The 15,516-nt window shown below is 45.4% G+C and overlaps 2 protein-coding genes across 5 annotated transcripts in view; both read left to right on the plus strand.

The window, feature by feature from the left end:
- The first annotated feature begins 527 nt into the window (after positions 1-527).
- Positions 528-2,417, plus strand: RRS1 (ribosome biogenesis regulator 1 homolog). Its single transcript, XM_053248268.1, has one exon. The coding sequence runs from the start codon at positions 739-741 to the stop codon at positions 1,807-1,809; it is 1,071 nt and encodes a 356-aa protein (XP_053104243.1). The 5' UTR covers positions 528-738; the 3' UTR covers positions 1,810-2,417.
- A 1,814-nt stretch (positions 2,418-4,231) lies between these two features.
- The window catches only part of ADHFE1 (alcohol dehydrogenase iron containing 1), a 29,653-nt gene continuing 18,368 nt past the window's right edge, over positions 4,232-15,516 (plus strand). The window contains exons 1-5 of one of the 4 annotated variants that reach the window (XM_053313324.1): positions 4,232-4,319; positions 7,990-8,027; positions 13,055-13,098; positions 13,266-13,319; positions 14,627-14,781. In XM_053313324.1, coding sequence (XP_053169299.1) covers positions 4,264-4,319; positions 7,990-8,027; positions 13,055-13,098; positions 13,266-13,319; positions 14,627-14,781 — 347 coding nt within the window. In that variant the 5' untranslated portion in view covers positions 4,232-4,263. Of the gene's footprint in view, positions 4,446-7,989; positions 8,028-12,401; positions 12,542-13,054; positions 13,099-13,265; positions 13,320-14,626; positions 14,782-15,516 lie in introns of those variants that run through there. The other 3 variants (XM_053313325.1, XM_053313327.1, XM_053313326.1) reach the window with 3 other exon arrangements.

Genomic DNA, 15,516 nt, shown 5'->3' on the forward strand with positions numbered 1-15,516 from the left:
AGGGAGGTACTACATATTGCCCTTTGCAGGACGCCAAACCTTTAGCTCTGCCACAGGGGAGTGGCAAGGTTGGAGTGGGACTGGACCCAAAAGTTTTTGAATTGTTTTGTTTATTTATTTTAGCTGCTTTATTATATTTTAAAATCTTTGTTCCCGATCATTGATTGATTTTAACTGTTTCCTGATATTTGTGAACCGCCCTGAGCTATTCTGTAAGGGCGGTCTAGAAATCGAACAAACAAACAAACAAGTAAAAGTAAAGATTGGTCCCTGCCTCCTTTCCTTCTTCAGAGACACGTGAGAGAGAGCAAAGAGCAGATTGTGACCCAGACAGGGAACCCCTAGCCTCAGGGACCCAGAGAGACATTTTCCCGCCCGATCTCTTCTTTTATAGCTATACCCCCTACTCGGCCAACTTCCCAAACTCTGAGCGACTACATCCCCCAGCAGCCAATGCTCCATTCACAACCTTACCATTCCGGAAGATCGCGAGAACATTGCATGCCGAGACCTGTAGTCAGTCAATCATTGCCCAGAGTTCATCTATAGTCCCGGCCTCGCTTTGACGGCATATCCGCCTGTTTGCTGTCTCTCCACACCGGAAGCGATCTCTTTGGCCTTTCGAGCTGCCGGTGCCGCGTGGAACGAGGCAAGCCAGCCACTCTTTCCTCTTGGCTTTATTTTTTCTGCACCTGGGGGGGTGAGGGGCGGCAGTTAGCCCCTAGGCGCATCGCGGAAATGGCTGCCCTATCCGTGGAGGACTTGCTGGCGCGCGCCGAAGAGCACGAGGCGGAGACGCAGCGCAGCGTGACGGTGCACAAGGAGCTAGAGCTGGAGTTCGACCTGGGCAACCTGCTGGCGCTGGACAAGAACCCCGTGGCGCGCGCCGTGAGCTCCGCGTCGCAGCGCGAGGCTCTCCTCCGAGCCCTGGCCCGCGACAATACTCAGCTGCTGGTGGGCCAGGTGTGGGCGCTGCCGTCAGAGCGCGCCGAAGGAGGGGCCGGGCCGGTGGTGGCGCGGCTGCCCGAGCCTTCGACCCGCCTGCCCAGGGAGAAGCCGCTGCCCAAGCCCCGGCCGCCTACCCGCTGGGAGCAGTTCGCCAAGCTGAAAGGCATCCGCCCTAATCGGAAGAAGCGCGGCACGCTGGTGTGGGACGAGGCGGCCAAGGACTGGCGGAGGCGCTGGGGCTATCGGCGGGCCGGCTCGGACCCCTCTGGCAACTGGGTCCTGGAGGTGCCTGACTCGGCCGATCCGCTCGAGGACCAGTTCGCCAAGCGGCGCCAGGAGAAGCGCGAGAAGGTCGCGCGCAACGAGTTCAACCGGCTCCGAAACTTGGCGCGCGCCCAGCGGGGAGGCGCCGGAGCGGCGCTGCACCCGACGGGCCACCAAGACCGGGCCGAGCTGGGCCGCGTCACCGGCCTCGCCCGCCTAGCCACCGCCTCCCGCGGCCGCTTCCAGCCTCGCCTGCCCAAGGAGTCCCCCGCCCCGCCAAGCGTCACCGGCCGCGGGAAGAAGCGGCGCTTTGAGCCCGTCCTGGGAGATTTGGAAGGGGAGAAGAAGCGGCACCTCGAGCTGGCCCGGAGCCTGAGCAGCAAAAAGTCGCCTCTGGACCTCACCCGCGCCGTCAACAGGCAACTCCGCGAGGAGGAGGCCGAGGCCGCCGAAGCCAAGGGCAAGAAGCGCGGGCAGCGCGGCAAGAGAGCTCGGCGGCAGCAGCAGAGACCTGGCGGGCCCAAGGGCAAGAAAAGCGGAGGGGCAGCCCGTCGAGGGAACCCTGGAAGCGTGCGCGGCAAGAGAAAAAAGAAGTGAACTGGCCGCGATGGGGTGGCGTGCTAGCCTAGCCGGGGCTGGGGCTTCTTAAATTTAGAAATTTCGGAAGACTAAATATCCCAGCGCCCTGTGTGCGTTTCATATGAATTTGGCATCCTGGAAGCATCAGGGATACACAGCTGACTCTTGCTACATCATTGATAGGAGAAGGTGGCCTTAACTTGCTAAGACATTTGCCTTAAATTCCACAGTGAAGACCCTCGGAGACTTTGTGGAGGTTAATAAGTAAAGGGACATGTGAAAGTTTCCTAATAAGACCTATAAATGTTCATTGCATAATGTGTTATCTAATTTCTCTGACTGAAATGAGGTTGGGGTGCTATTGGTAAGGCTGGAGGCTTTGGGGAAGCCTCTTCAGTTTTTTCAAATATAAAAGGATAATGCAAAGTGACAGTATAGATCTTTGTGTGAGAAGTGTTGCTAAGACGGACCATATCTTTAAAAAGAAGTTAAGGAATCCCATTTCAGGGGCGTGTGTGTGTTACTTTTTTATGTATATTGAATTATTGTCTAAAGAAGCCAGGTCATGATGGCAGCCTGGGATTGAAATATTTAATAGACAAAATAAAAGAATGTCAAACGTTTAATATTCCTTTGCTGTTTTTAATGTTCTCCAATCATTTTTTAGGAACTAGCTCTACATGTCTTAAGAGACAGCACTACACACATGCAAGCAAACGAGCATCAAATTTCATGCATAACTTGTTTAAAAAACTTGTCACATGAATATTTAGGCACAGGCTTGATTTGAAAGGCACATTTATGAGTCTCAAAAGAGATCTCATCTTGAATGCACATAAATGTGTACTGTTGAGGGAACCAGGTATATTTGAGCTTGCCAAGTTCAGTGCATAGCTTGGAAACAGACTTCATAAGAGTTGAGAAACCCAAAAGAGGAGCCTTAAAGCTGTAGTCTTCAAACTATCTGTTCTATACCATCTGTTATATACCAAACTATCCTATACCATAATAATTATTATTATGTTGAGGGAACCAGGTATATTTGAGCTTGCCAAGTTCAGTGCATAGCTTGGAAACAGACTTCATAAGACTTCATTATTATTATTATTAATATAAACATGCAATAAAACAGCCTAGGAAAAAATAATCTGAGTCTGGAGAAGTTATTTCTGTTGTGAGGTTTAGATGAGTCTGGAGTGGGGAGTCTTCCCCATTCTATTAGGCACAGAGACAATACAGTATATGGTTCCCTTTGTTTTGCAAATACTGGCGCTCATTCTGGTAACATGCAATAAGCTCTTAGCCTTTCCTTATTGCAGGAGAAAATTACTGTTCTGCTTTTCAGATTGGGATTGAGGCACAAACAGCAATTTTGCTCAAGCCCATCCACTGAGTGTGTAGGTGAGCGGATATTTGAAAGTAACTCAGTTCTTAACTTGGGACTTGCCATGGGCACTTAATACCCCTGAAGGCATAAAACCATAATGAGTGGTATTGCAGTGATCAGGGTGTCACTGAGCAATATAGTGGGCACAATCCAAGCTAAACTAGTTGCAACTAATTACTTTTAAACTTAATGGGATTTAAGTTAGCCATGTCTCATTTATTTCAGTGGTGCTTAGTTATGACCAACTGTATTTAAGTGTTTGCCTCTTCTAACGGGCAATTTATCAAAGTTCTTCCTTCTTACATTTCGGTTGCTCCCTTTCCTCTGTGTCTTAGCTTGCACAGGTGAGCAGCTGAAGTTCAGTTCTGACACTCACTGTGGAGGAGGAAAATAAAGCGATGATTCCCTTTGCCTGTCCCAGCTCATATGCATGTGAGTCAATGGACGGAGCTAATTTTATTGGATCGTCAACGCTTAAGTCCAGTTATGGTTCCAGCTCTGTTAGAAAACAGCTGCTGATAGTAATTAATGGTGTATCAAAGCGCGACGTTTCATATTTGTATTGCTAGCTTCTCAAGAGAAACAATTAGAAATGCGTTATGCACAAATGAAAAGTAGTGGAGTTGCTCGCTTTTTAGTACAGAAATGGCTCTTTGTTCACAGTGCTTTACTGAGTTGTTTTCTGTACGTCGGAAAATCTTAGAAATGGTTTTCTAATGCCCTTTTAGCAAACGCCAGCACATCTTGAGGATTATGTCTTTCCTTGTTTCCATATAAAGTGAGACAACCACGGGACTGGGGGATAACGATTTGAAACTTGAGCTGGTTGAAACGGTTAAAACACACCCAATGAGACCACCAGTCTCAAATTATTTTTAAAACATGAGCCGATTGCAAAGCCTTCCTTCTCTTGAAGGCTTCAAAATATCCCTCTTGTTACTTAAGCCTGATTGGCGAAGGACTGCAATGAATTCTAACGCCAGAGCAACAGACGGGGACAGCGCTAAGTCAACTTTTCACTTTTTGCCCGCCTATGTTTACGCTTTGCTTTCCCATCATGCCTTGCTGTCCCAAGTGGCTGAGCTATGGCTGGAGGACGCGACAGGGTGGCTCATTTGCTTAAGCAGCTGCAGCGAGCATCGTGAGTCTTTGCTCCTTGTGCCGGAATTGCTTCGTTGTCTTCTCTTCAGTACTCAGACTGGGGGCGGGGTGTGTGTCTACCTCCAGCAAAGCCATCCCGCTTCGCTTCTCACAGAGTTTTGATCAGGTTGAGCCCCTTTGCAACATTTGGGGGGGGCGGGAGTCACAGCGATCTGTGATTTCTCTTTTCTTCAAGAGAAGGGGTTCGAAATCTACAGTCAAGTGGCGTCGATACTATGTATTTTGAGAAGATTGCTTTATCTTTGGAAGTTGTAACTTCCGTCGAGTCGGTGTCGACTCCTGGCGACCACAGAGCCCTGTGGTTGTCCTAGCAGCTAGCAAAAGCTGCAATTTTGTTCACACATCCTGGTTTTTAGAGGAGAGCAGGAATTTGAAGTTTGCTAAACTCACAGAAGCTTGCATTTAGGTTCATTGCAAGCATTAATGTGCAAAAAGGTGACTGCAGCACAGCATTTCAGTATAAAGATGTATTTTTGCCACTGGAATCTTTGTATACTATGATACAAAATCACATAAAATGTATTTTGTTGCCGTTCAGTAGGTTTCTAGCCAGAGGGTCCAAATTGGCATGTGATCAAAGTAAACTCACAGCATTCCTGTTGAGCAGCTCCAAAAGCTTTGTGGATTGCAGCTATAAATTTGTTCCTGTTTTCCCTTCTGCTTCTGGATCTCATTTTTCCTGGGAAAGGTTTCTAAGTTTTAGTAACAGAAATATGAGCATTATTCTGGCTTATACAAAGACAGCTCTGGCTAGTAGTAGAGCTAATTTTCTGGGTAGTAGTGATCCACTACAACCCCTTGTAGTGAGTGATGATCCAATTTTCTTTATTCACACACACACACACACACACCCTTTGTTATTGCCCAAGTACAGCTAGACTGTTCCTGTACTTGGGTTCTCATCTGATCCCTGTCATCGTATTGGAAGACTGAACATGTAAGACTGCTCACCTGTGTAGAAATAAATATCCATTAAGTCATGGGATGTGCTTCATGGTAATGAGGCACATAGCTGTACACTGCAAAATTCTGCAGATTTGAAAATACCTACCCAGTGTGTAATCATTAATCATACATTACTTTCAGGGGCCCAATCCATGTTCAAGTGTGTCTTATAACTGGGATCCTAACCTGCATGCCACCCAGCACAAAGCAGCATTGATTCTGAAGTGTTTGAGCGAAGAATTTAACTTCTCTTTTAAACTTCTGCTTTTATTTCTTGGTGTTGCATGGCCTTCCTACCTGGCTGTATTCATCAGCCCAACACGCGGAAACCAATGAGGATTTTAAAAGATCCTCACAGTGGGATTCACATCATGGACTCTTGATGCTCTGTTAAAAACTAAGGGTCAAGCTACACATGATGTGGGGGTGGGGGCTGGATGTGGATCAGGACCATTGCATGGGAGGAAGAAAGTTTAACGGTTGATGATCTGAATGATTGCTAATGTTTCTAAATTGAGCTCCTCTCTCCATTTAGTCTGCCCCTGCTTCCGGAACAAAGAGCCACGCCCCCAGCACAGGACCTCCAGTGACTGTTGCTGGTGTCTATCATATGTTTCTTTTTAGATTGTGAGCCCTTTGGGGACAGGGATCCATCTTCTTATTTATTATTTCTCTGTGTAAACTGCTATGAGCCATTTTTGGAAGGATGGTATAGAAATTGAATTAATAATAATATAATTTTAGAGTGGTGATTCATATATAGCAGAAGAGAGCAATCGTCCCTCTCCAGTCACAGCACAGCATCCCTCCAGTGGTTGTTGCTGGTGTCTATTTTATGTCTCTTTTAAGAAAGAAACATTAATGTGAGCCTTTTGGGGACAGGGAACCATTTATTTATTTATTCGATTTAGACCACTTTGAGCATTTTTGTTGAAAGGCAGTATATACATATTTGTTGTAGTTGTACCACCTCACAGGGTCATGGCAGAAGAGAAAATGAAGTTAAGTTCAATCCTGCAAACTCTGTCTTGGGGATAAATGAAATGCCCTTCAACTCAGTGGCACTGACTGCTGAGTAAACAGGCTGTGTAGCTAACATCCTAATCATAATTGCTAGAAGGTAGCCAACAGGGATGGTGTCAGGGTCAGCCAAAGTGGGTAGCCCAAGAGTCCACAGCCTAAAGGGCTGTGGACCCATATGGGCGGGCGCAGGAGAAGGTATCAGCCTCACGTCTCTCGTAGCAGTGCTGCCTTCTCCCATCTGCAAATGGGGCTGTTCCTGCCTCTAGGGCCTGTTACCACTAGGGATGTGCACGGAACAAGTTTGGAGGCCCGTTATGAGCCTCCGAACTGGTTCGAAAGACCGGTGGTTCGAAGGTGGGGGGATCTCTTTAAGGATGGGGGCTGCTCTTACCCCTCCCGCTGGCACTGCCTTTTAAAACAGTCCAGCAGGGCAGCAGCGTACCTCCTTTCCACCCCAGTGCCTCCTTGAAATGGAAGTGACTAGAAGTTGTCACTTCCAGTCCAAGGAGCCACCAAGGTGGCAAGGAGGTACGCTGCTGCCCCATTGGACCATTTTAAAAGGCAGCACCAGTGGGGAAAATGTGGCAGGAGGAATAAGAGCACCCTCCTCCATCCTTAAAGATCCCCAGCACCACCTTTGAACCAGCAGGCGCCGGTTCCATGCACTTCCATATTGATGCAAGAGAGTCCCAATGGGTGGCAGCGGCCATCACCATGCAGCAGCTCTTTCACCATCAGAGGAGCCACCGTGCCCCTCTATAAAACTATCCCCATGGAGGAGGGGGTCCCTCAGTGTTCAGGGGCCCACACAGACCTACTTGTATATTATTATTATTATTATTTATTAATTAATTCGATTTCTATACCGCCCTTCCAAAAATGGCTCAGGGCGGTTTACAAAGAGAGATAACAAATAAATAAGATGGCTCCCTGTCCCCACAGGGCTCACAATCTAAAAAGAATCATACAGTAGACACCAGCAACTGTCACTGGAGGGGTACTGTGCTGAGGTTGAATAGGGCCAGTTACTCTCCCCCTGCTAAATAAAGAGAATCACCACGGTAAAAGGTGCCTCTTTGCCCAGTTAGCAGGGGTCTGTATGTGTTCAGGCTACATCCTAGGCACAATTGTTTGAGTACGTTTCATAGAAACCAATGTGATTAACTATCCAGCAAAGAGGACTGAGTACAAAATAACACTGTAACTTGCTCTGAGGCCTTGGGATAAACTCCTTTAAACATATCCCTAATAATTACAATGATTCTTTGATTTTATGTGTATTTGTGAGGAACAGCAAGCAAGACAAATGTGGCTTCTGTGCTTATCTTCATGTGAAGATAATTTTTTTGTTGATGGGTTTTAGTGGTGACTAAAGTGTAGAATCTTACTCTGCATTGGCCCTGTAACCTTCCCAAAGAAGCCTCCCTTAGATAATCTATGTCCTATTTCATACTCAAATTAGATTAGAGTATTATGCATGCATTAATAAACAGAGTGTAATGACTGAGCATTTCAGTAAGACAAAGTGTTACCACTTTAAGACACTAGATGGCAAAATAGGTTTGTTGGAGGGAAATGTGCAATATAACACAGCCCATTTGTTTATAAGAAGATAACTACTTTTCTATACAGGTTTGATAAACTATTCTCCTCCTCCAAAATCACTTTTTTCTTTTCATTAGATGCAGTTGTCCTGCCCATTCCCACACTTACTCCCAAGGTAAGGCTATCAGTTTTTATGTCTATGTGCCAATTATCGTCTGCTGTAACATAATTCTGCAGTTAAACAACAACAGTGAAAATTAGGCCAACAAACTTCTTGACTATCCAAACAGCAAAGGCTTTTTACTGTTTTTCTGATTGCCGCTTCTCACACTGTGTCAGAGGGTGCTTGAAATAGCTCTCTGGGGGTCCCCGTCTCATTCCATACTCCATGAAAATTCTCCCTTATTGCACAACAGGGGAGCAATGCCCACTTAGGGGAGAAAGAATGGCTGCATTTTTATGACAACAGATTTCTCCTTAGGGGATGGGGCTGCTCTGGGAAGATCACTTGCATGCAGAAGGTTCCTTCCATGTTCCCTCCCTGGGATCTCCAAGATAGGGCTGAGGGAGACGCCTGCCTGCAACTTTGGAGAGGCTGCTGCCAGTCTGTGTAGACAATACAGAGCTAGATGGACCAAGGGTCTGACTCGGTAGAAGGCAGCTTCCTATGTTTAGGTGTGGGTTTGGCAAGATGAAGGGAAAGGTGCTGATCCCTGGGTTTATCTGTATCAGAATGTGTACCTGTGTGAATGCATATAGAAGTGTTAATGGTGTGGCATATGAGAGACTGGGTAGGTTCAGACAACCGCTAACAGTGCAGTAAGCCGATAACTTTGATAAAATGTCAGGACACTACGGTGTACATTCCTGGCGGATGTGATGTCTGAACCTGTCCAAGTCTGTTCTTGAGAGTCTCCACCCAACTTCCTGATCCTGGGGATGGAAGTCAGGAGAATTGACAGGTAGAGAATCTTGGGAACTGGACTTGGGAGCGTTCAGCCTCACACCCACCACAAACACATGCCCTCATGTCCCAACTTTTGACTGAGAACTTACTGCCATGTCAGCATCCATTTGAACCACCACCACCACCCCTACTGTCATCCATTCCAGACCACCCTTACCTGGCAATCCAGCACTTTACAAAGCTTTATGGAGAGCTTAAAGCCACCCAAGTGCTCTCATATGTTTTAATCATTTAACTGTTTGTAACTAATGTTTTATTGGTTTTAATTTTCTTCAGTCGTTATATATATTCCATCTCTGTAAAGCACCATAAAATCTTATAACTTGGCAGTATAGAAATGCAATCAGTAAATAAATGCAGATCTGCCATTGAAAAAAAATCTGTTGGGAAGTAATGTTTTAACAAATATATGCACACACATACACTTGGATGCTATGACATGATCCTTCCAAGACCCAGAAGCAGTCCTAATGCATTTTTAAAGAAAAGAGATGTAGAGGCATGGGTCACTAAGATTCATCAGACATTCTTCAGGAAAAAATCAGAACTAGGCCAACCTTGGCTGATTTTTGTTTTGCCAATAAACATGCAGCATGGTAATTGGGTGCTATGTAGGCAGCAAAAAATAAAATAAAAATCAATAGGTCTGCAGAGCAATTATCCAGTCACAGCATTTGCTTGTGTTTTGCTAAATTTTATTCAGGATACAGAGAACATTTTACTTCATTCCCACTCAAGGTCATATACAAACTGGTCCCATTGGGACTCTGCTGCATCAATATGGAAGTACTAAGGGCTACTGTCTATCTGCCATGCTTGGGGCACTGAACCCCAAATATTAACTGGCTGAGCTGCTTCATTAATGCTCAGTAAATAAAGATGGCAGAATATTTGCAGTCCAGCTTTTGTAATAAAAAGCAAAAAGGCCAATTTGGCTGGAATTCATCTGTATGCAGGCCCTAGGGACAGGAATAGCTGTGTGGGACAGCCTGAAGGCAGGGAAGAGGTCCCAGGAGGTAGGGAAGCTAAGCTGCAGGCAGTCCAGGGGCAAAGCAGCTGAAGGAAGGGCGTAGAGTAGGCCATGGACTGAGAAAAGGGGCCGAGGAGGGGACTCTGAAGAGATTGCCTAGGATTTAAGGTCAGATGGGGCTATGTGCAGTGAGAGGGAGATCAGAGTGTTAGGGAGCCTGACCAAGAGACAGCTAAAGGAAAGTAGGACAAAGCAGGAGCGAAAGGCAAGAGCAAGTGACTGAGCCAAGGAGGTGAAGAAAGAAGGAACCAAGGGAATGTAGGGCATGGGGCAACATCTCACATAAAACCTGGGGACATAAGTGGCCCAAGACCTCTTGGTATCTGAAGCAGAATACCCTATGCCACTCCTCACCCCATCCCTAGCGGGGCCATCCCTAGAGGGGTGGGGGGCTGGGGGCAAATCATCATGTGCAGGGCCTCCTTAACATTTCATATGATTACAGAATCATACTGACTGATGACATAGTGTGATAACAGTGTGAGTCAGTGAGTGAGTTTGTTGGACATATAGTGCATTTGTAAGGGGAAAAGTTAAATGCACAACACATGCTGTTTGCCTCACAGTTCTCACTCAGACCTTCTGGATTGCAAGCCAACTTGAGCATAGTGCACTTACAAAGTGCGTAAGTGTATGTATGTATTTATTTATTTGGCTGTGTTTACAGTTCGCTCCATTTTCATATAGAGTGTGAATACCTATCTATGGACAGAGAGAACTCTTTCTGGCAGCTTTACTGCAGTAGGGGAAAGGTTTCTAAAATCAATAATTTGGACAGTCCACTTCATATTAAATACACAGAGCTCTCCCACCCAGCCCTACATTTGTGCTCACTATCAAAGCCCTATGCCAAGCCATTCCAGAAGATCTAAAGGGTGGGGCAAAAATGGGGTGTTTAACCCTTTTTTATGAAGGCAAAAGGCAGATTCCTCCATATGGGGTGGGATGATGGTCCAAGCGGGGGCTTCAGTTCCAGAAGTTTTAGTAATTTTCTGCAATTAAACAAGCCACTTATAGGATGTTCTTAGAAACAATTCAAACAAATTATTAAAAATCAAAGATTGTCCAATCCACTTCAAATTAAATATACTGAGCCCTCCCATGCTGCCCGACATCTGTGCCTGATATCAAAGCCCTATAGCAAGCCATTTGATAAATATAAAAGGGCGAGATGATAACAAAAAAAGGGAAATTCCATATTGTCCATTGCTGACTCTGAGGAGGAGGAAGGCACAGGCTCGGCACAGGACTACCTGTGCAACTCCTGCTAACTTGGCAAAGAGGCACCTTTCAATGTGGTGACTCTCTTTATTTAGCAGGGGGAGAGTAACTGCTCCTATTCACCCCCAACACAGTACCTCCAGTGACTGTTGCTGGTGTCTATCTTATGTTTCTTTTTTTATTGTGAGCCCTTTGAGGACAGGGAGCCATCTTATTTATTTATTATTTCTCTGTGTAAACCACCCTAAGCCATTTTTGGAAGGGCAGTATAGAAATCGGATGGATGGATGGATGGATGGATGGATAGATAGGACTGCAGGGCAGGGGGTATGCACAGTGCTCTGGTGGGCAGCCAGTGCTGGCCACTCCACCTCCTCTGCTGCCTACAAGCCATCTGCCAGTCCCCCCTGGAGAGCTTCAGGAAGGCCAGCATTGAGGCCTCGTGGAGCCCTGCCCACCCACTGAACAGCTGACAGTCCGGTGGTGGAGAAGGAGCTGAAGCAGCATTCATGGAGCCTTTCAATAGCAGGCAAGCCTCCTGATCCTGGCCAGTCCCATGCTGCCTGGGCGCAGAGGAGGCATCTCGGCTGCAGGATAGGGAGGCAGGTGCGGGGCCTGCAGGAACACAGGGCTGGGGGCAGTCACCTTGATCACCCCGCCCTAAGGATGGCCCTGCATGTGTGTGTACGCACGCACGCACCATCCCCTTACCTGACTGCTCAACTTAACAACTGCTGTACCCTAAAGCTGGATAAGAGGTGGAGGTAACAGTAGCTGCACAGATCATTGCTGCTGCTTGCTCCTGCTGCGCTACCTCTGCTCTCCATACCAAGTTGGCAGCAGCCACAGGTAGGTCTCTTGCAGCTGCCCTGCAGCAGCAAAAGGCAGTCTTGCTGCACCCAGCCAGCAGGTAAGTTGGGTGAATAGCTGGAGTTCCACACTTCTTCCTCCCTTTTGCGCACAGTGTACTCAATTTAAATTGAGAATGAAGAGGAAATATGGAGAGGAAGAGGGAGTGGTGTTCATAGAATTTGGCAGGAGAGCTGCCTGTTGCCAGCCATAGCAGATCCTACAGCCAGCAAGTAATTGGAATGGCTCCAAATGCTGCCATTCAAAATCTGATGCCTGAAGTAGCTCATCCTGCTTCATCATATGCCAGGCCTGGGATAGAGCTTGTGCAGGAAAGACATGGACAGGTATGCCAAGGAGACACTGGATTGCTCTGTTTAGAACCTGACAGGGATGTTGTGCCTTTTAGGAATTCTATGGCAGAAGAATTCCGCCAGTTGTGGCATCTAATTGCCGTGCAGCATTGTGACCTGGCAACCTTAAGGGAGCAGTTGAAAGGATGAGCAAATTGAACTGAACCCATTAATTCGAGCTGATCAATCAATTACTTGGCTGTAAGCATCTAGAAGGAAGTAAATTGTACTCTAGAGAAGAAAATATGGAACCAAGTTTAAAGTTCAGAGTGAGTTACATGTTTGACTTTAGTTGGGCTGTATCTGCCATACACTTGTAATTCTGCTAGCACTGAATCATCTGTCACCACTTAATCCTATAGCAATGATGGAGAGGAAGAGGCATGAACCCCATCAGTGCATGTGATGTAGTGGCTAGAATGCTAGACTAGGATTGGGAAGGCCCAGATTCAAATCCCCTCTTGGCACGATGCTAATTCAGTGACGTTGGGTTTGTCACTCTCTCTCCCAACCTACCTTACTGGGCGTCAGCTGTTATATGTGTGAGCCTTGACTCCATGTGGATGCTGCAATCATGGTCACCCCAGTTTCCATGCTGGTAACAGCAAATTATATACTAAACAAGTACATCTCAAAAATGAAATATATTTTTTAAAAAAAATTATGAACCAAGAGACGCCATATTAACACTTGAGATTTAATAGGACCTGCGTAGACATGTGGTTTGTCTTCGCCCCCCCCCCCAAAAAATCTTAATAAATTTGCTATAATTTCTATTCCAGGTACCAAACATGCTGCTTTGGGGAAAACAGATTATGCCTTTGAGGTAAGCTTAATAAATAAGGACATTTTGAAAAATGAAGATGTCTAGCGTTTTCATTTAAAGCTACTCCTTGTTGAACATAGTATACATGTTGGTTAGTTGAAAAAATAACTTGGGTCAGCTTAACTCTAACCACTTTTCTAAAATGTGTTCTTTTTTAATCTGTTCAGATGGCTGTTTCCAATATCCGATATGGAGAGGGAGTTACTAGAGAAGTAGGCATGGTAAGCTGGTGTTTACATCTTTCCATGAGTTGATACATGAAATGAAAACATGAACAACTTCAGTGAAACTCTAGCTATATCCAAGAAAATATACATATGAATCCTAAAATTTGCTGCATCTGCAGGTAAAGAATTAAGATGAGTAAAGGTAAAGTGTGCTGTCGAGTTGGTGTTGACTACTGGAGACCACAGGGCCCTGTGGTTGTCTTTGGTAGAATAGCAGAAGGGGTACCATTGCCATCTCCTGCGCAGTATGAGATGATACCTCTCAGCATCTTCCTATATTGCTGATGCCCAATAGAGGTGTTTCCCATAGTCTGGGAAACCGTACAAGCCAGTTATTGGTCAACATTCTGTGCAGCACAAGGTCAGTTGCACAGCAGCCCTGGTGGGCCCCTAATGTGGAATGTTGGTTATTGTGTTTGGTAGCATTGCAACCAAGGTGTTCAGCATTCCAGAGAGATGTTTTTCTGCAATGCTCATCTCTCAGGCACTGTTCTCAGCTCTACCACTGATGCAGATCTAGTTTGCGGGGACCAGGGCCTTCTCAGTAGTTAATCCCCATCTTTGGAATGCCTTCCCAGAGATGTTTCATCAGTCTCCCGCTTTTATTAGTTTTTTTAAAAAGTTGAAAACCCTCCTTTTAAAATAAGCTATTTAAAATGTATTTTAAATGCTGTCCCCTGTTTCAGGGGTTCTCTACCTGTAGTACTCCAGATGTTGCTGAACTACATCTCCCATCATTCTCAGCTATAATTTATTGTGGCTGGGGATGATGGGAGTTGTAGTTCAGCAACATCTGGAGCACCATAGGTTGCAAACCCCTGCCCTACTTCAAAGTGCAAGGCTATCCTACTTCTCTGTGGCATCAGTGGTGGACAGACAGAGAGATCAGGCTTGAGGAGCTGTTTGCGAGGAAATCAGAGGAAAAGGAAAGAAAAGACTTCTTATCAAGAAGGCACTTCAGTGACATAAACAGTCCATTGCATTAATCTGTACAAAATGTAATATAAACTAGTAATGGTATGATTGTGTTGAAAATCTAGACATAAACTTGTGTGACTTAAGATGACTATTACAAAATCTCTGTTTTAATCAATTTACAGCTTCTCTGTGTGCATTTATTGTTCTGCCCTGATTTTTGTAAATGTCTTTGTTGTACATGGCTCATTGTTGTACATGGCTCATTGTTGTACATGGCTCATGATACAAGTTAACTTTACAAACTTCTGTCTTCATGTTTAGTTGGAATTTGATTGGATTGGTTTAGATTTTGTCTATTTTTCTTTAACTTTTTCTCACTACAGGACTTGAACAATCTGGGTGTTAGAAACGTTTGTGTGATGACAGATAAGAACATTTGTCAGCTTCCTCCCATGAAAGCAGTATTGGATTCTCTGACAACGAATGGCATAAACTTCCAAATTTATGACAACGTAAGGGTGGAACCAACAGACCAGAGGTACTTATTCTTTCATATATTTGTGCAATCTGCCCTTTATCAAGTGGATCTCAATTTACATACCCATTTTGCATCTTCTGATGAGCTAATGTTGTTTACACGGGCCAGAAGTATTAGCTATTTTTTCTTTCCCACGTATTTTTACTACAGTGATACTTCAAGGTCCACACTACTGGTTTTCTGTAGCCTTTCTAGCACAATTCCCATAGAAAATCCTAAACAGTTCAAGTCCAGCACCTCCTTCTCCCTCATATTCGAATATGATCTCTTAAAATATAAATATAATAAATACTAGCGGAACTGGGCGCAGAGCATCTGTGCTTCTAGTTCTCTTCTTGGCTTTCCTCTCGCCCTCCCTGGCTGATGGCCGTCTCTTTCCCCCCGTCCGCCCCTATCACTCCCCAGCAGCTGCTTGCGAAGTCTAGCAAGAGCTGCCACACATGGGATTAGCGCTCTCTCTCTCTCTCTCTCTCTCTCTCTCTATATATATATATATATATAGAGAGAGAGAGAGAGAGAGAGAGAGAGAGAGAGAGAGAACACAAATATTCATTGTATTCGTATTCATAAAATTGACAAGACCCTTCTGCCTATATTACCCAGATATGAAATCCATGCTCTAAGGTTGTTCTTCAGTTGTGTAGTTCTTGCCTATGCATAACCTTATTTTAAAACCAGGGCTCTGTGTGTGTTTAACTGATTAGCTTATATTGGTGGAGGCAGGTGTGATTAGAG

The sequence above is a fragment of the Hemicordylus capensis genome, chromosome 4, assembly GCF_027244095.1.
Source record: "Hemicordylus capensis ecotype Gifberg chromosome 4, rHemCap1.1.pri, whole genome shotgun sequence".
Taxonomy (NCBI): domain Eukaryota; kingdom Metazoa; phylum Chordata; class Lepidosauria; order Squamata; family Cordylidae; genus Hemicordylus; species Hemicordylus capensis.

Coding starts and splice junctions, on each gene's coding strand:
- RRS1 (XM_053248268.1), top strand. CDS start 739: ATGGCTGCCCTATCCGTGGAGGACTTGCTGGCGCGCGCCGAAGAGCAC.